General features: G+C 43.0%; 1 protein-coding gene across 4 annotated transcripts in view; it reads right to left on the minus strand.

Annotated features, from left to right (window-relative positions):
* Positions 1 to 20,302, minus strand: part of LOC144791964 (protein transport protein Sec24C-like) — a 336,072-nt gene that overhangs the window by 115,785 nt on the left and 199,985 nt on the right. For all 4 annotated transcript variants that reach the window (XM_078666821.1, XM_078666819.1, XM_078666820.1 and 1 more), the window contains 2 exons: positions 9,843 to 9,981; positions 9,027 to 9,142 (listed from right to left, as the gene is read on the minus strand). In XM_078666821.1, the coding sequence (XP_078522947.1) occupies positions 9,027 to 9,142; positions 9,843 to 9,981 (255 nt within the window). The remainder of the gene's footprint in view (positions 1 to 9,026; positions 9,143 to 9,842; positions 9,982 to 20,302) is intronic.

Below are 20,302 nucleotides of genomic sequence, written 5' to 3' on the forward strand. Positions count from 1 at the left end.
AAGTATTTAGGATTCAGTTGGAGTTGGATTTAGTGCTGTAGGTAGATCGCAGACTTAGGAAGTGGTATAATGGGTTCTATTTTGAGACCGCTGCTTATTATTGTGCTTTGTGCAACAATCCTGATTGTGGGTGTGAAGGTCTACCGGAGATACAAGGAGCAGAAAATAATATCACAGAAAAAAAGAGGACTTGAAATTAGAAAGGAAATAGAACAAATATTATAATCAGATGAAGCATTCGGAGGAGTTCAAGAGAACAGCAATTGCCACAAAAAGGTTTATATTGGCTATCTAATAAGATCAAAAGATATGATAAGGTTCTGTGATGGCTTGATTCACCATCAGAAGGGGGATTGCAGAAGTGTAATCTTGATCCGATCTGAGAGTAGGGGTGCGTCATACTCATGTGTAGTTAGCACTCAAATATATTCAGTGAAGAACAATAGTTACTTACCTGTAATCTGTGGTTCTCCAGTATTGGTGTCTTTCATAGATTCACATGCCTGAATCATTCCCCGTAGTCGGAGTGGGAGCCCCATGGTACATAAAAAAGCAATAATATGCATATAATAACCAAAAAACCTTGGTAATGACCAACCAGGAAGTAAAGTAGCCCTAAGTTACAAAGGCAAACTTCCACACTCATGACTATCCTAGTCATTTTGTATAGACCAAACTGCAGCCAATCAGGCGACAGCACCCATCAGAATGTTCTCCCCAGAGGCTCAGGCTCTCAGATTTTCTCGCACAGGAGTGAAGCCAACATAATCGCCTGAGGAGCCTCTGAGGGGAGGTGGGCGGGTGCATGTGAATCTATGAAAGACACCAATACTGGAGAACCACAGATTACAGGTATGTAACTATTGTTCTTCTCCAGTATTGGGTGTCTTTCATAGATTCACATGCCTGAATCAGAGTAGATAGCAGTACAAATCATAATGCTCATAGACGCTCCTTGTATTATAGTACATACGCATACTTTGCAAAGAGAATAACATGTAAAATAAGCATCTACAAGCGCATAGAGGAGGAGGGAGAACAGAGGCTCACCTTATTTGAAAAGATTGCGAAGATCTGCTGGTCCCACTGAAGTATCTGCATCACTTGCAGCATCCAAACAGTAAAGCCTGGTGAACGTATGCCTGCTGGACCAAGTTGCCGCTCTGCAGATTTTATGGAGAGGCACACCAGCAAAAAGAGCTGTGGAAGAAGAGACTGCTCTTGTAGAATGTGCCCTTGGCAAAGACTGTAGAGGTCTTCCCACTTGTTGATGACACAGACTGATTGCTGAGGACACCCAGCGGGCTATGGTCTGCTTGGATACAGCATATCCTTGACGTAGCCTTCTGTATGCTACAAATAACTGATCTGTCTTTCGCAATGTTGCAGTTCGTTGAAGATAGAATTTAAGACATCTCCTTATGTCTAGGGAATGCAAAACTTTTTCTGCCGCTGTTTGCAGATTAGGAAAAAATGTCTTTAGAATCACTGGCTCATTAAGATGAAAGTCAGAGGGAACTTTGGGCATGTAACTTGGATTGGTATGAAGCACCACTGAATTTGAAGTGAATTGTAAAAAAGGAGACTTGATGGTAAATGCCTGAATGTCGCGGATTCTACGAGCCGACGTCAGTGCCAGAAGTAGAGAAACTTTCTATGAAAGAAACTTGAGATCCACTTTGTGAATAGGTTCAAAGGGGTGCCGCATGAGCTGGGCAAGCACCACATTTAAGTACCAGGATGGAGGTGGATGTCGAATAGGAGGAACATATGGAATGGACCTTTAAAGAACTGTTGGATTATTCTAGCAGCATAAAGAGAATTAGAGCCATCTTGACGGAATCTAGAAATGGCTGCCAAAAACACCTTCAGTGTGGGATGAGATAAGCCTGATCTGGCCAAATGAAGAAAGATCTGTTCTGGTTTAGCATGAATTGGGTGTAGATTGGCTGAGTGACACCAAGTACAGAACCTTTTCCATTTAAGTTTGTATGTCTTAATAGTGGCAGGCGCTTTAGCATTGGCCAAAACCTCTTGGCAATCCTCAGGGATATCTAGATGGGCGAATTCAACGAGTTGAGGAGCCAAGCTGCTAACTTCAAGGAAGCTGGGTCCGGGTGACAAATTTGTCCCCCTTGCATTGTCAGAAGATTTGGTATTGATGGAAGCTGAATGGGATTGCACTCCGAGAGAAGTAGAAGCTCGGTTAACCAATATTGGCGAGGCCACCTGGGCACAATGAGAATGAAGCGACACGGCTGCCTCTTCATTTTCCGGATGACTCTGGGAACCAAAGGAATCAGAGGAAAGGCGTATGCATATATTTGAGACCAGTTCATCGAAAGCGCATCCCCGCATGAGTCCCTGTGGGGAATCTAACTTGCAAAGTGTGGGCATTTCCGGTTCTGGATTGTTGCAAACAAGTCCAGGTCGGGTTGACCCCACTCTCGGAAGCCTCGGTCCAGAGTCGGTTGATGGATCTTCCATTCGTGATTGGATATTGCAGATCTGCTGAGAGAATCCGCTAGCACATTGGACATCCCTGCGACAGGAACTGCTGAAAGGTTTATCTTGTGATCCAGAGCCCAATCCCAAATCTCCTGGGCTTGCTGAGAAAGAAGGGCCGATTTTGTACCCCCTTGCTTGTTTAACTAATGCATACTTGTTGTATTGTCTCACTGTTCGAAAGGACTTCAAGGCCAGAAAAATAGCTCTCAGCTCTAGCAGGTTTATATGCCATTTCTTTTGCTGCGGATTCCACTTTCCGTTGACAGTCATTCCCTGAAGGTGTGCTCCCTATCCCTCGAGGGAAGCATCTGTGGTGATGGTATAACTTGGCACTTCCGTCAGGAATGTACATCCTTCTTGCATGTTTTTCTTTTGAATCCACCAGTGAAAGGCTTCTCTCATACGGTAAGTTATGCTGATCCTGTCGTCGAACGATCCCGAAACCTGCACCCATTGGAGGCTGAGTTCCTCTTGTACAGATCTCATTCGGAGACGACAGTTGGGTATCAGAGGGATGCAGGTCGAGATCATCCCTAGAAAGGATTTGAACATTCGAACTGAAACTTACTCTCTTCATTGAAAGAGGAGAGTCATCTTGCAAATCTTGAGCTGCCTTTCTTTTGAGACGAAAGCCTGAGTGAGCCGTGTGTCTAGTGTGGCTCCCAGAAACGACTTTCTTTGTGACGGAGTTAGATGGGATTTTTTAAGATTGACTGAGAGACCCAGAGATTGGAATAGAGTCAGGCATCTTTGAACATGTACTCTTGCTGCTCCTAAAGAATTGGCCTTGATAAGGCAATCGTCCAAGTACGGAACAATTTGAATACCTTCCAGGCGAAGATGCGCCGCTACTGGAGCTAACATTTTTGTGAACACACGGGGCGCTGAACGAAGTCCAAATGGGAGAACCCTGAATTGAAAATCCCTGCCAGCCACCCTGAATCTTAAGAACTTCCTGTGCCTGGGAAGAATCAGTACATGAAAATAAGCACCCTGAAGGTCGAGGGTGGCCATGTGATCCCCTTTGGGAATAAGCTGGAGGATTTCTTGAAGTGTTAACATCCGGAAGGATAATTTTTTGAGGTATTTGTTGAGGGCACGCAGGTCGAGGATAGGGCGCCATTCTCCTGACTTCTTGCGTATGAGGAAGAACCTTGAATAGAATCCTCTTCCTTTTTGGAATTGGGGAACTTTTTCGATTGCTCCTTTCCGAATCATAACATTTATCTGGGAGAACAGCTACTTGAGATGAGTTGGTTGTGGACCCTTTGGAGGGGTTTTGACGAATTCTAGAGCGTGGCCCCTGGCCACTACATCCAGGACCCACCTGTCTGTAGTAATTTTGGACCAATTTGAGATGAAATGGGATATTCTCCCTCCAACTTTTGACCTTAGGATGGGCAGAGGTGGCGGCAGGTGATGCGTCTCATTGCTTTCTGGAGGAATCTCATCCTCAGTAAGAAGGCATCCTTTTTTCTTGCGAGTAATTGTTACCTCGCTGTCTGTATGTTTGTTGTTTATACGGTTGATACCGCTGGTTACGTTGTGAGGACTGGAATGAGCGCTTCTGTGAGTAGCCCCCTCTAGTGGAAAACGATCCCCGCCCTTTGGCACCACGAATGGATGATTTATGAAATTGAAGGTTTCCCAGCGACCTTGCAGTTTCTGTATCCTTCTTTATGGCCTGCAGGGCCTCATCAATATGCTGGCCAAAGAGAAACTCCCCATCATAAGGCATATCAATGATTTTCGCTTGGACCTCCTGGTGAAAGGATGTGGACTTTAGCCAACCCTGCCTTCTCAGCACTGCTGCCCCAGCCAACTGCCGAAAGCCTGTAGATGCCACATCTACTGCTACGTCAATCATCTCTGCAGACGCGCATTCTCCTTCATGTAATATTTTCCTAGCATCTGATCTTTCAGGCTCTGGAAGCTTTTCAATATATGGTGATATATCCGACCACATTTGTCCATCATATCTCCCCAATATTGCTAGGGAGTTTGCAGCACGGACAGTAGTTGCAGCTATCGTGGAAACTTTTTTGCCAATGGAGTCCAGGCGTCTGCCATCCCTGTCAGGCGGAGCGGTTACTTGAGAAGATGGATTTCTAGCCCTTCTCTGGGCCGTATTGGGTGACAACTGACTATATCTTTGATTGCCCTATAAGGCATGCAGGTGAGGTGAGAGGTGCCTTATATTTCTTGTCTACACGTGGTAAAACTGCAGGTAAAGAATTTGGAGTTGACATGATTTTAAGTCCCTCCTTCCAGATAAAGTCTATTATTATAATCGTCTTCACCTGTCTTTGTGGCTGATCTTTAAAATCATATAAGAAACAGTTGTCCTGTTTCGTTTCCATCGATTTTAAGAACCTCTTAGTTGCTCTTTCCATTATAAGGTGGAATCCTCCAATATCTACAGGCGGAGAGTCCGCGGAATGAGGAGCAGTAGGTGATGGGGTTTGCGTCTGGTAGTCATCCCACTCCGACAGTGCAGATTTATTATCCACTTCTCCTTCTTCTCCGTCGTCATCAGTTGTTACAGCCTTCTGAGTATGGTGGGATTGTGTGGAACGTACTTCAGGTGTCGGATAAGATTGCCTTGGGGTTCTCAACGTTGAAGCAGGTACTTTAGGCATGGGCGTTGAAGGGAGCGACTCTGCCGATTCAGATGGAGGAAACCGGCGATAGTAGTCGTCCAACATATACTGCAAGTTGTGGAGGAGAGCTAACGGCATCTGTGCTGTAGGCCCCGTGGCAGGAGCCTGACCTGTTGGCTCAGGAAACTGCTCTTCCTCATGATCTTCTTCTTGATACTTTATAAGCAGCTCAGATGGACCTCTGGCTGCACGGAACCTCTCATCCACATCAGACTGTTCTTCATCCTCTTCTGAGTCTAAACGTTGTTCAGGAAACTTCAGCATCGAGAGAGCCATTAAAGAAGAGGGCTACTTTACTTCCTGGTTGGTCATTACCAAGGTTTTTTGGTTATTATGGGCCAGATGTAGGTGGCCAATTACCGGTCGGTAACGGCCGAATTCGGCCGTTACCGACCGGTAATTGGATTTTGAGATGTAGGGGGCAAAAAACAGGCATTTTCGGTAATTTTACCGAATCGGTGAATATACCGGTCGGTAAAATTACCGAAAATGCATTTTCGGTATGTAGATGCCAAGTTGCACATTGACACAGGGCTTTGAAAATCGGTATTTTACCATGCAATACAATTGCATGGTAAAATACCGATGCAGGTGTACATGCACATCTGTGCATGTACACCTGTGCCATGTGGCACACAAGCCTAAAACAGGGGTGCCAGAGGGTGTCAAAGTGACACCCCCTGCACCCTTGCCAAAATCGGTCGATTCTGTAATTACAGAATCGGTATTGCCCATTGATTCCTATGGGCTTCACAGCCCATAGGAATCAATAGGAAATACCGATTCGGTATTTCCAGATTCGGTAAATACCGAATCTTAACGATTCGGTATTTCCACATCTGGAAATACCTACATCTCCCCCCTTCATATTTACCACTTCTTAAATACCGAATCGGTAAAATTCGGTATTTAAGAAGTGGTAAATATGAATTACCTACATCTGGCCCTTAATGCATATTATTGCTTTTTTATGTACCGTGGGACTCCCACTCCAACGACGGGGAATGATTCAGACATGTGAATCTATGAAAGACACCTCAATACTGGAGAATTAACGTTACTAAAGGGAGTGGAGTTTTGCATATTTAAAGTATCCCCACATGACATACTTATTATAGAACGTGATTAGTAAGGTTTTACGTGATACTTACATGTTAATGTGACAGGATAGGTTAACATAAATGTGTTCCATTGTGAGGCAATTAAAATTGAATATGTGTAAATTAATGTTTACTCATTTATACGTGTAACAAGAATTTATTTCATGCGGGTGTGTTCAGAATTACATCATAGTAGTTCTTACAATGTATACATGTATTAATGAGCTGCATTTATTGTGTACGTAAAATGTGCACATATTCTGCAACCCTGTGCACTACCAAAGTTGTCTGGAGTGGGCCTTGAGAAAAAGTTTGGCCCATGCTCACCTTTAGAGTTTAACATGTAATTTGTATTTAACCTTCAATGTAGAATGTGTATACTTTTATTGTGTTTCCACTGCAGACATAGAGAGAGAAAGCCTCATTAGTTAGCATAGGAGGGTTTGTTTTCTTGAGATAGCAAGGTATGAGAAGACAAATTTAGCAAGGGGAAGTGCGGTAACCAGCAATGAGGCGAGTTCTCATGGGAGAGGAGAAGAATGACCAAGGATGTGCTAAGTTGCAACCTATTGATGTGGGAAAGGGGGTGAAAGTATCCAGTTGTACTCAAGCTATGGAACCTTCACCAGCAAAGATCACACTGGATTGTCTACTCTGACTGCAATTGATGTTTTATGCTGAACTAAGTGAGGGACAGGAGAGTCATCTTAGGGTTTTCACAGGGAGCAGACCTATGTTTCTGCTTGTGTGGCTTTATGCTACATGACCCATAGTTGGAGTGCCTTCTACTGAAGACTCCGACGGCTGACACCTTTCTGATTTCACCCTCATCAAATACTTCTTAGCTTAGGGTTGCCACTTTTAAGGTAGTGTAAAGAGAGATAGCTTGCTCATGTTTACTTTGGAGAATCATCAGTTGAAAAATAATACTCAATTATTTTTCCTGATCGTCTGCATCATTGTCATAGTTAGTTGTCTCCTTTGTAATATATAGGGTAAATCTCTTATCTAAGTATTTCTGTACTTTTATGTGATTATGTTCGGATTAGTCTAAATTTATTTGTTTCTAAATGTATAAATAATCCCTACTAAACCTAGATTAAGTTGTCATGTGGATTATTGTGTGGCCACAAGGTCTACACTAAATTGAGATGTTAAAAAGTATTAGTTTTCTCCCTTTACCTCTCGTGCTGCTAGAAAGGTCACCACTCTGAAGATAAATGTTTGACAGAGCCCAAGCTCTAACAGTGGTGAAGGTGCTGGCATGCGTCACTGGTGTGCCAAGAATCAAATTTGCTATGAAACAAGAAAATAGACTACCAGGATCTATGGGATCCAAGAAAGAAAGTTTAAGCAAAAGCTTGAGTGGGTCAACGATTATGAAGTGTACTAACACCTTTTCATCTAGGGTCACATTGCTCTAGTGCATTCTATGTTATTGTAATATTGTATTCATATTTCCACTTATTAATTATTTAGCCAGTTATCTGTTCATTTTAAGAATGCAGTTATTTGGCCATCATGTTTGTGTTTTACTGTTGTTTTTTATTTGATTGTTTTAGGTAGGAAGATATGTTAAAGGATCGTGCAGAAACCTGAGAACCTTCTTGGTTCCACGGAAGGCGCAGATTTGATCAGGGCTGTTGGTCGGTTGACTGGTGGCACTCTCCCTGCATTGTCTTTTAGCTCACTACTGGTTACAGAGTGAGAAATTTTCACTATCCATAAGATATTTGTTTACCTGTGGACGCTCAGCTGAAGATGAAGAAGGGGATCTTCACTTCCCTAGAGGCTCTGACACCTGAGTAGGCAGAGACATCAATATTTGAGGAACAGCCCTCAATAGGATTCAAAGAGCTGCCCTAGCACTCATCTAAACAAGTGTGGTAAGAACTTGCCTTTCAGGCTTAATACCCTCCCACAGATTACCTCGCTGGCTACACGGCAGTGGAGATGTACTCCTCCAGTGAGGGGGTGCAGTGCAGATACCAGGGGTGCAGGGCAAACAACCATGCCCTCTTGTCAACAGCATCTCTGGCACAAAAGTCAGGTTTGCAAGACTTGTAAGTGGGACAGTGTACCTTTATGATACAACACAATTCAATGACGCTTCATACTTGTGTCTAAAGCAAGACACATATGACAGTTTATGTAAGTTGCCTGTTCATTTTGTTGTCTGTTAAATGCAGCTTTTCTATCTGATATTTCTCTTGTGGTGATGCGAACAGATGGTTACACATACATATACGGTGCAGCGCTAGAGACCCAGGCACACCTCCCCTTTCACACACAGCCCTGTGGTCAGACAGAATATCCTCACTGTGCCCTGTTAATCTTTTCTAAGCAGAATGTTTTTGATCTTGATATTGGAGATCATTGGACCTCATGTTTGACCAATCACTGGGTAGGTTTTCTGACGTTACATGCTAACGCCCAAGTGAACAGAATTGAATTATAATTTGCAGTCTCCATGAAGAATTCCTTTGGCTATGATTGACTAATATTTGAATTATTTTACAGATTGCACATTTCAGTTTGGTCACATAACAGTGTTTTTTACAGCGGGATAATTACCATAACATAACATGTCTTTCTGTGTGTGCTGAGCACACATGTACAGTTACCTGCCTGCCTAGTGGTGTTGTCTTTTCCTGACCAGACAGCTGTCTTTCTGAGTGGGATAAAAGTGGTACTGGGTGTTAGAGGTCCTTCTGGCCACCTGCATTAGATATGTAAGCTACAAGCCATGATCACTCACCGTGTCCTGGGACGCTGGCAGCAGGAATTCATAAGAGCCCCTACAGAGCTCTGGCCGCCTCTGATGGTCACTCCGTCTGCCCTCTCGGTCTGTGGGGAGGAAGTACTGCCATGGGACTGAAACAAGATGAAGCCAGATATTCAGGTGGGGAATACAATACACAAAAAAGTGGCTCTATTCTTGTCACAAATGGGCTAGCGTGTGCGTTGAGACATGTCAAGAGGGGAAGAAAAGAAGGGACATACTAAGAGAGACTGGTTGTGAGGGTCATGCTTAGTGCAAAAGGGCAGTTGGAGCCTAGTGTCCTTTTTTAGTATCAGGTAGAGGACATACAGGTGAGTTGGGCACTAGTTTCCTTCAATAGTATGAGGCAGTGGAGTTACAGATGAGTTGGGGGGATAATTTCCTTCTATATTATCAGGAAAGGGAGTTATAGGCGAGTTGGGCCCTAGTTTCCTTCATAGTATCAGGCAGTGGAGTTATAGGTGAGTTGTTTACTTCTATAGTAATATTCAGGGCAGTTACTGATCATCTCTAGATTCCTTTCAGTGCATCATGGAGGAAACTTATAGGTGGGCTTTGACCTGATTTCCTTATGTTATACTATGCCTAGGAATAAACATGTGGATGGGCCCTAGTTCCCATGTACAGCAGCATATGCTGGGATGAGAGCCACAGTTGCTTACATACTCCCTAGTGTTGACCTGACACCTTTGCAAAAAAGGTGCACAGATATCTGCATTTGTTGTGTAGAAAGTGGGGAGACGGGATGCAGGTCACATCAAACACTGGCAAAAGTGCAGAGTATCAACTCACCTTCTGAAAGCGAGGAGCAGAATGCACAGCAGAAACGCTGACCTGCCTCCACAAACCGCATGAACGGACTCATGTGAGCACCGCACACTCTGCACTGCACAGGACCACCCGCCACACCTTCAGCCAGAGGGAGTGGGGCCTGCAATGGGATCACAAAATGTGGACATAAGGAGATACATACACACTCACAACTTACCAGGTTTCACAGCCAACTCCCAAAAACCATCACTGTGGTCACAGCAGCTTCCAAACCACCGTGGGGAATCCACATCTGCAACCACGTCAAGAGACAAGTGTTTGTGAGACACACACAAGTGGGGCATGTGTGTGTGCACCACATGTGCATACTTACCTTTTCTAGGGGTGCCTTTAGGCTCCCTAGCACCCTTGCAATTGCATTCGCAATTTGCGATTACCAATTTGGTATTCGCAAATTGCAAATCACTAATAGGGAATGTGGATTCGCGAAAAAATTTGCAAATCCTACATACATTGCATTTTGCGTTTCTTAAATAGCGAATCGGTAAATTTCGTGATTTAAGAATTGCAAAAGCAATTCTTGATACATCTGGCCCCTAATTTTTTGTTTGAGGAGGAGTTCCTGAGTAAAGAGGTACAATAATTCACACTGCTAAACCCAAACACAGTGTCAACTTTTTTGAGTATTGTTTAAACTTTAACTGTCAGGATAATGGTCCTTTTCCATGAGAGGATCTGTGAATGATGCATAGTGCCTCTAACATTGTTCATCTAGCTATAGGTAGCCAGTAAAGGGCTTGAAAGATGGAATTGTGTTTTCCTTGAGCTGTATGTGTAGGAGACCTCTTGCCACAACATTCTGGATTTGGTGTACTTTGAGCATAAATAATCAGAGCGTCCCTAGGTATAGGAGGTTGATACAGTCCATCTTGGAGATCACAAGAGTTAGGATGGCTTGTAGTTTTTGTTGGTATCCAAGATACTGTAAGATCAGAATCACTGTTTTAATTGTGCAAATGATGTTCCTAGTGATTCTATTGACATGTGGGTTAAACAACAGGACTAAATCCATAGTTACTTTGAGATTCCTCACTTATGGCGATAGTCCTCAACTACTGGGCCCAGTTCATGCACTCCGGTTACTAATGGCCTGATTGGAAGGTTGGCAGACAAGTTACTCGGTTACAAACGAGGCAAATATCCTGTCCGCCGTATCAAAAGGGCATTATATTCAATGGCACTTGCAACACAGTGGACAGGTTGTTTGTGACAGGGTAACCCAGATGCCAAACTCTAAATCAGGCCCTAAGTTGCAGAATTTGGCTTTATAAGCACTTATCATAATTCTCTACTTCATAAAAAAGTACAACAGTTTTTGCAGCATAAAGCACAACATGCCTTCCTTATTACTTGAATGCATATTGGATAATACCTTAGGCTAGTACGTGCTGCGAAGATGTTCAAGAAAAGTCTTTTTAGATTATGCTTGTTCTTGTTTCAATTTGTTGGCTAAAGTTTAGTCTTAATAATAGACAGAGTACCCACAGGTCATATTTTATTTGTTTATTTAATTTAGGTAATTTTGAAGCAATACTCTTCCTGAAATGGGTGTTAGAGTGCTTTACAGATAACACCGCAGGATCAAGTATACAATTAACAGATTACAACCGAACACAAGCATCCTAATGAACTAGGCTATTCTGCCGCAAAATATGTCATGACGTGGGTTTTAAGATTTAAAGGGATCCCAAGAGCTAATCAGGGGCGGATACTAAAATTATGTTTTAGGTGTTACATTTTTTTTCTTCCTGAAAATGGTCAGCTTTTCTTAACATCTGAAGTCTTGTGGTACGGAGTTCCAGAGAGATGGAGCCGCACCTGCTATTGATTTTTGTGTGACTTGGTTCGATTTAAATTGCTTGCTTTCAGGTTGTAAGGATCTTTTGATAGTTCTCCTTTGCATCCAGAATATGTAATAAGGAGTGAAGCTAGGATAGAGGGTCTAGGTTCAAGGCTTAAAATGTTAGGCATGCTGTTTTACATTTTATCATACCCTGCAGAGGTAGCTATTGTACGTCCCTCAAGATAGGGAAGACAGGCTCACATTTCTCGAAGCTCATTGCTACGAGAACAGCTACACAGTGGTTAGCTTATGGGGTGTTGATACTCCAATCTTCTAGTATTTCCAAGAGTAGCTTTATTCAGTACAACCATCAACAACAAGGTCTGCTGTTCAACTGAATCCTCACCCACTGGAATACTACACCACAATCTGTGATGTCGTGCACTCCATATTCTATAAGCAGACAGCTGATTATAACACATCCCCCTTACATAGTAATTGATAAAACAAATCACAAAAAACAAAACATAAATTCAATAACTAAAGAAAAATGTAAAGTGAACTAGCCAATAAAGAAACATCAATATAGGACATAATCTTTGAACTTTCCTGGTAATTATTTGTGCCGCTTGCTCACAATATCAGTGTTTAAGTTCAAATTTGGAGAAGTAACCGTGGAGTCATTTCTAGGTTCCGTGAACTTTATCAACCTGGACATGTTCCAGGTACAACCATTGTCCAAAGTTACAACGTTTTTTTAATTGCAACAATAATGAAAGGACCACAGAAATTAGAGTCACCTTTGTGACCATGTTTAGGCTTCTTCACCAATACACAATCACCCAAATTCCACTTTCTCACTTTCACTGCCATCTTGACATCATACCGCTGTTTATATTTCTGTTGATACTTGGTTAACACATCCCTTCTCATCATATCACCAGTCACACCATCATCACTATTCCTCACCGGAAGCCAAACTGGGTTGAATTTAGAATTCGCCACTCTACCCCTCAAGGCTTCAAAATGAGTCTTCTGCATGATAGCATTGGGAACAGTGCGATGAGGAGAATATAGAGCCGTCTTTTGATGAACAATCCCAAGATCTTTAAGCAAAACATCCATCTCATTAGAGCTAAATTGTACCCCGTTGCCCGTGACTAAGTACTTGGGAATCCCTTCTGAAACAAATACGTCCTTCAAAAACTCAATCACAGACCTAGAGTTGACTACACTCATGCACTTTGAGACTACCCATTTTGAAGTGTAATCAACTAAAAGTAACATAAATCTCTCATGAGAAGGCATCAATTCAAAAGAACCAGCTATATCCAGACCAACCTTAGTCCAAACTATAGTAGGAACCTCCACAGGTGAAAGGGGAAAATGATTAGTGGTGCGAGATTTATCATTGACAGCACACAACTGGCAATCCTTAACTACAGACTCTACCATTCGGTCCATCCCAGGCCACCAATACTTCTCCCTGACTCGTGCTTTGGTAAGGCTTCTTCCCAAGTGCCCCTCATGAGCCATATTGACAACTCTACTTCTTAAATCACTGGGTGGAACTATCCTGTCACCTCTCATTAAATTGTCTTGCCAAAAAGTAAGATCATCCTTTACTGCCCAGTACAATTTCAGATCACAATCAAGATCATCATAAACAGGCCAACTCCTGGAAATAACTGTTTTGAGTGATGAGAAAACCTTGTCATTCTTGACACATGACAACCACTCATCCCTAGACACAGAGGATTCAAAAACCCAGTTCACACTTTCAACATCCTCTTGTCTTTGTTCAGTTTCAATGGGTAAACGTGACAAACAATCTGCAGGTTTGTTGTTTTGGCCTGGAATATATTAGGAATATATTGCACAGAAAAATGTAACTCTTGTAATCCTTCACTCCATCTCTTTAGTCTGGGAGTCATGTGATCATTGTGATGACATGAAAAAATTTGCACAAGAGGGCGATGATCAGACTTAACAACAAACGGAATCCCCCATAAATAAAACTTAAAATGATGTATTGCCCAGAATTCTCCCAATGCCTCTCTCTCTCAATACAAGAGTAATTTATTTCTGCTTCTCTAAGAGCCCTTGAGGCAAAAGCTACAACTGTTTCTTCTCCATTCACAACTTGAGAAAGAACAGCACCAAGTCCCTTAAGACTGGCATCCGTTGTTAAGATAGTCTTCAATTTCGAGTCAAAATGACCTAACGTTGGCATTTTTCAAATTTCCAATTTTATAGTATTAAAAGCTTTCTCACATTCAATTGACCATGTGAACCGCACATTTCTTTTACAAAGAGCTCTAATGGGTTCAACAACACTAGCAAAACCTCTGACAAACTTAGAGGAAAACTCTGCCAACCCCAAAAATGATTTAATATGTTCCTTATCCTCAGGTGCAGGGGCTTTAACAATGCTCTCCGCAAGCTCCATCTTAGGTTGTATCCCACTTCCCGAAATCACATGGCCAAGATAAGTTACCGATCCTAGACCAATTCGACATTTTTCCCTTTTTACAGTGAGACCGCTTTCTCCCAGTTTACTCAACACAGATCTCAACACACCTTCATGTTCACGCTCATCCTTTCCATAAACCAAAATATCATCTTGAAAAAACATCACATTCCATAAACTTCCAAGGACCATCTTCATCACTCTCTGAAAGCAGGCTGCCGCTGAGGCTAACCCGAAAGGCATCCTCAGGAAACGATAAGCTCCTAGAGGAGTAACAAACAATGTTAAATGTCTTGAGTCCTTGTGGAGCACAATTTGATGATACACTGACGAAAGGTCTAGCACACTAAAGATTTTAGCTCCCTTCAACACACTAATGGACTCAGATATGTTTGAAAGCGGCTGGCGATCTACCCAGATCCATTCATTCAATCCGCGCAAGTCCACACACATTCTCAGAGACTTACCACCATCCTTAGGCGCCAAAACCACCGGAGCCAACCACTCAGAAGACTCAATCTCCTCAATCACACCCAACTTCAATAATCTCTCAATCTCCAACTTCAATAATTCGACCATCATGGGGAAACTGAGAGCGGACAAGGGGCAAGATGGCCAGCGCTGGAGGAGCTGGCGTCCTCAGTGCAGATGCAGGGCTTGGGGCCGGTGCCGGGGTTGCTACGCAACCAGTAAGACCGGCAGTAGCAGCAGGCAAGCCGGCCACTGCAGTGCCTGCAGCCACCCTGGGAGAGAGCAGAGATGCGGGAGAGACGGCTGCCGAGGGTGAGTCAAGTGGTTGTGCCGGGGCCGGGTTGAAGCAGGGGACAGAGGCGCAGGAATGGAGGCAATCGGTTAAAACAAACATAAGCAAAGGAGCAGGTAAAGAACTTACTGATATAAGTGACAATCGGGCTATGTATACTCAGCTTCCGGAGGAATTACCGGATGAAACTCAAAGTTCTTCTGCGCTGGCACCAGGGCAAGCGGAGTGGGGGCCCGAGCTACCTGGGCAAAAGTTAAATGTAGGAATGGAGGACGCTCCTACTGTTGGCGTTAATGTAGGTACATTGCTGAATAAACCCCTAACTTGGGCAGAAACCATGGATTTAAATGCAGAGAGCGGGGGAATCAAATCAGGAGGGGAATCCTCTACCTCAGCAGAAATCGGCATCGCTAGTGGTTCAGCCTCTGTAGAGAGATTTTACTCTGTGGACGAAGATACTCAGTCACAGTCTCAGCCATCAGAGGGTTGTAGTTCTGATGAATCTACAGGTATTGACTCAGTCAGCAGCTCCCCGGCTAGGAAAACTTCACAGAAAAAACGCTTGTCCAAAAGAAAACCTTCCACTGCAAGTAGCACTACCGATCCCACAAAAAAACTAGCTTGGGATTATTCTACCACTACCTTTTCGTTTCTGGAGCAGGACAGTCCGGCAACTTTGATTGGGGATCACGGCTCCGCTCAATCCTCTCAGCCTCCTGTTACGCTTGATCTTCTCTTTAACACCCTGAAATTAATGCAAACTGAGGCTAGAGGGGAGAGTAGGAGGGCGAGACAGGAATCAAGGAAGATTCAGAATAAACTTAGAACCATAAGTAAAAGGCAGGACGAGATGGTTGAGAGAGTGGTACATGTGGAGGAAAGGACCAGTAAAGTGGAAGACGATCTGAGAGACCTGAAATCATACAAGGAAGAGCACCAAAAGGTGGCAGAGGACGTCAACTGGAAGTTGGAAGATTTTGAGAACAGGCAGCGCCGCAACAACATCAGATTGCTAGGCGTGGAGGAAGGTCTTGAAGGGGAGGACCCCAGGATGTTCGTGGTGAATTTGTTAAAGGGGGCTTTTCCGGAGTTATCTAGCTGGCAGTGGGAAACAGAAATTCAAAGAGCCCATCGTTTCCCATTTTTCCTTAAAAGGGGTCAGCCTCAGGCTGGTGTACAGAGTGGGCGCCCAAGGGCTTTGTTAATTTATGTAGGGAATTTCCTCCTTAGACAGCTGATACTGGACAAAGCAAAGCCCGAGTCAAGACGTACCTATAACAATATCACGTTCTTTGCAAGACCGGACTTTTGCCACGCCACGGTTGAACGCAGATGGAGGCTGAGACAACTGATACCACATATCCAGGCTCTGGGCTCTGAAGCTTATTTGCTTTACCCTGCAAAATTGAAAATTGTGACCAAGGGCCAGTTTAAATTTTTCTTTTCAGAGATTAAGGCGAAGGCTTACATGGTGGAAGTTTTGGGATATAAGGAGAACAAATAATGGTTTCAAGTTTGATATGTTTGTAATATTGACTGGCAGTGGGGAGGAGTGGCGGCTGCTGCCTCCCTGGCGTCCACATATAGGTCATTCGTGACCTATTTGCCTGTAGGGGGGGAGGGGTGCTCTGGGGGGGTTCAGGGTGGCGGGAGGGGAGAGGGGAGGGAGAAAATGGCACACATTGTACACAGCGAAATGTAGCTTGAGGCAGTTGCAGGTTTTGTTCAAATGGAGGATAAAGGAAGTGTTGGGTTTGATTAAGAGGTGGAACTTGAAGTTGGTGCTAATCTTCGATGTTTTTTGATGACTTGTCAAATTTTGTCATTTAATGTTTGTGGCCTTAATGATCTCCAAAAGAGGCTGCGAGTCTCAGCATTTTGTAAATCATTGTCTCCTGATTTGATTTGTCTACAGGAAACTCATGTGGAGGGTGGAAAGGGTTTCTTGTTAGAACAAGCTGGATTTAAAGTCTTAGCATATACTAAACAAGCCTCCAAAACTCGTGGGGTGGCGATTCTGGGGAGAGGTGCAGATTGTACTGTACTTAGGAGCAAAGAAGATACCTGGGGTAGATGGGTGATTATAGAAATAGGTTTCAGAGGTGCTAGGTTCACTTTAGTTTCAGTGTATGGCTCAACGTGCGATGACCCTGATATATTCCAATCTCTGGATGATGAACTCTCAACCTGGGCGGAACCAATTGTTTGTTGCGGTGATTTTAATATCAGTCGACCGGCAAACATTGAGCTACAACTAAGCCATTCTTATACAGGGAGAAAGAAAAGGGTGCATAGGGCGATCGCAGATATGGCCTCGCATAATGCTCTTTCAGATGTTTGGGCCAACCTGCATCCACAGACAGATGGGGATACGTATTTTTCCGCCCCTCACAATATAACAGTAAGGCTGGATTACTTTTTAATATCTAATGTTTTGATTACTAATACGCAGATCAAGAAGTTTCCTCGTCTGGTTTCCGACCACAATCCATTGTTATTGTCACTTAGTTTAACTGGGTTAGGTAGGAAAATATATAAATGGACATTTGAGCGAGCTCTGTTACAAGATGAGGGTTATTGTAAGCACATGGAAAAATGGATCAGCGAGTTTTGGCTGAACAACGTGGGGAGCACTAGTAGTGGATATATTTGGGATGCCTTCAAAGCAGGCGCCAGAGGAGAGACAATAAGCTTCTCAACTTATAGACGGAAAAAAGAAAGAGAATTGTTCGATCAACAAGTTAATTCCCTTTTGAACGCTGAGTCCGCGTTAAGTAGGTTAATCTTGAGGGGGCTCCCACTGGAACAACAATTGTTGGAGATCATGATTTTAAAGGCGGAAATAGCGGAAAGAATCACTAATAAGACAGCAGTTAGTTATTTAATAAAGAAGGAGCAGGCTTGCGAGTTTAGCGAGCGGGTTGGTCACATTCTTGCTGTTAGGGCCAGGCAGAAAGCTAATGCAGGGGACATCAAAAACATAGTTGACGACTTAGGCAATTTAATTTCTGACTCTGAGGGAATAAGAAATGAATTTTGGAAGTTTTATTCTGAACTATATGATAGGGAGACTGAGGCAGAAACTGACAATATCAGGGATTATTTAGGAAATATTCAACTCAAAAAACTAGATTTGGAGGAAAAAACTATACTTGATGCCACCATATCACTAGAAGAATTGTCTCTAGCTTTAACAGATCTCCCATCCTCGAAGGCTGCAGGACCAGATTTGTTACCGATTGAATTCTATAAGACTTTTATATCAGTTTTTAGAGTGGAGCTACTGGATACACTCATTCAAGCCCAGAGAGGAGTTTCAATCCCAAAATCATGGGGCGAGACAGAGATTATCGTTATCCTGAAAAAAGGCAAGCCCGCCACAATTCCTGGGTCATATAGACCTATTGCCTTAATGAATGCTGATGTGAAGCTTTACTCGAAAATTTTGGCTACAAGGTTGTCCGCTGTCATAGAAAAGTTAGTTACCCCAGTCCAACATGGATTTATCCCGGGGAAAGGGACTACTGAACATATCAGGACAGTGATCACCTGCTTTGATGCCATGGAGGTTTCTGGCGGCCCTGTCGCGGCTCTATTTTTAGATGCCGAGAAGGCTTTCGACAGGGTCGCTTGGGAATACCTGTGGGAGCTAATGAGAAATTTTGGGTTTGGTGATAATTTTATAAAAGCAATCCAGGTTCTTTATAGGGATCCAACGGCTAGAATTAAAATCAATCGGGAGTTGTCAGCGGCGGTGCAGATTAAAAGAGGAACAAGGCAAGGTTGTCCTAGTTCCCCTCTTTTATTCGCATTGTATATGGATCCATATCTACGTAGTCTTGATCTTAATCCCAGTATCCCTCCCATGCGCGTAAATGAGACAGTAGTTAAAGTGTTGGCATATGCAGACGATGTCGCGATAATCACTCCTGATCCTGTAATGGCAATAGGTGTAATAGAACAAGAGGCCCAAAATTTTGGCAATATTTCTGGCTATAAGCTTAATAGAGCTAAAACACAGATTATTAAAAACTTAGTTGCTCAATGTAATGATCCACGAGTGATTTCGTCTGCAGTCTACCTTGAGGTTGAAATTTCTCCTGATTTAGGAACAGTAGTTGAACGTAACATCTCGCCTTTATTGAGGAAAGTCAGCTCGGACTTGATGAGGATAAACAATCTTAGGCTTACGTTAGTGGGACGCACTAATATCATCAAAATGCTTATACTTCCCAAATTTCTTTATTTTTTTCGTACAATTCCGCTTTTGTTTGAGTCAATTTGGTTTAACAAGCTGGAGTCGATTCTTAATAAATTCATTTGGTCCTATGGGAAGACAAGATGGGCATACAAGTTTATGACTTTGCCAAGGGAGAGGGGAGGATGGGGGTTCGCGATTTTAGGTTTTATTATTGGGCATCGGTATTGCAATACATTCAAGGCTTAATTGGTGCAAATGAAGGGGATTTGAAAGTCAAAGCTGTTTCAACTATGATTTATTCAATTGTATTGGGCGAAGATACAGTAAATGCTTTCTTAAAATGTACAGATTCATCATACTTCAAACGTACACGTTTTAAGACAGTCGCTGCTGCTTATAATGTATGGTCTGCTGTTGCAAAAAACTGTGGTTTAGGGAGATTTAACAGATATATCAGATTGTATAGGAATAAGTCTCTACCCCTTGAAGTTTTTTCGGATGCCATTATGGCAGACTGGGACAGAAAAGGTATTAGGAAATTAGGAGATATGCTAGATCCAGACGGAAATATTATTCTATTTTCTGATCTGTTGGATAAATTTAATATAGCAAGATATAGTTTTTTTAAGTACCTGCAGATTAGGAGTTTTTTTTCTAAGAAAAAAGGAGGGGCAGACGGATTTAACATAAGTAACATTATGGAGGCAATAGAGCAAAGCGGGGTGTGCTCCATTCGATATTTCTACGCCCAGCTGGCTGCTACGAAGAAGGACGACATTGATAGATTTGGTATTAAATGGGCTGGAAAATTAGGGATATCATGTGAGGTTTTTCAGACGTCCTTGGAGTTAGGGTGTTCAGTCTTCTATTCTGCCCCACTACAATCGCAACATTTCAAAACGCTGTACCAACTATACCATACGCCAGATCGCATAGCACAGTGGGGTGCAACTTCAGGGATTAGCTGTTGGCGTTGTAATGCTCTGGCCGCAGATAGTATCCACATTTTTGCACTCTGTCCCAAATTAAGGCCTTTATTAAAGGGTATTGAGGATTTTATGGCCCATACACTTGCTTTAAATGTGACTCTAACACCGACTGTAATTATGTTAGGAGTCAGGGGCTGTGAAGGCGTTCATAGTGAATTTTTATTTGTAGCGATGGCGGTCCTCAGGTTGATGATTGCTAGAGTTTGGTTGGATCC

Source organism: Lissotriton helveticus, chromosome 11, assembly GCF_964261635.1.
Source record: "Lissotriton helveticus chromosome 11, aLisHel1.1, whole genome shotgun sequence".
In the NCBI taxonomy this organism is placed as follows: Eukaryota; Metazoa; Chordata; class Amphibia; order Caudata; family Salamandridae; genus Lissotriton; species Lissotriton helveticus.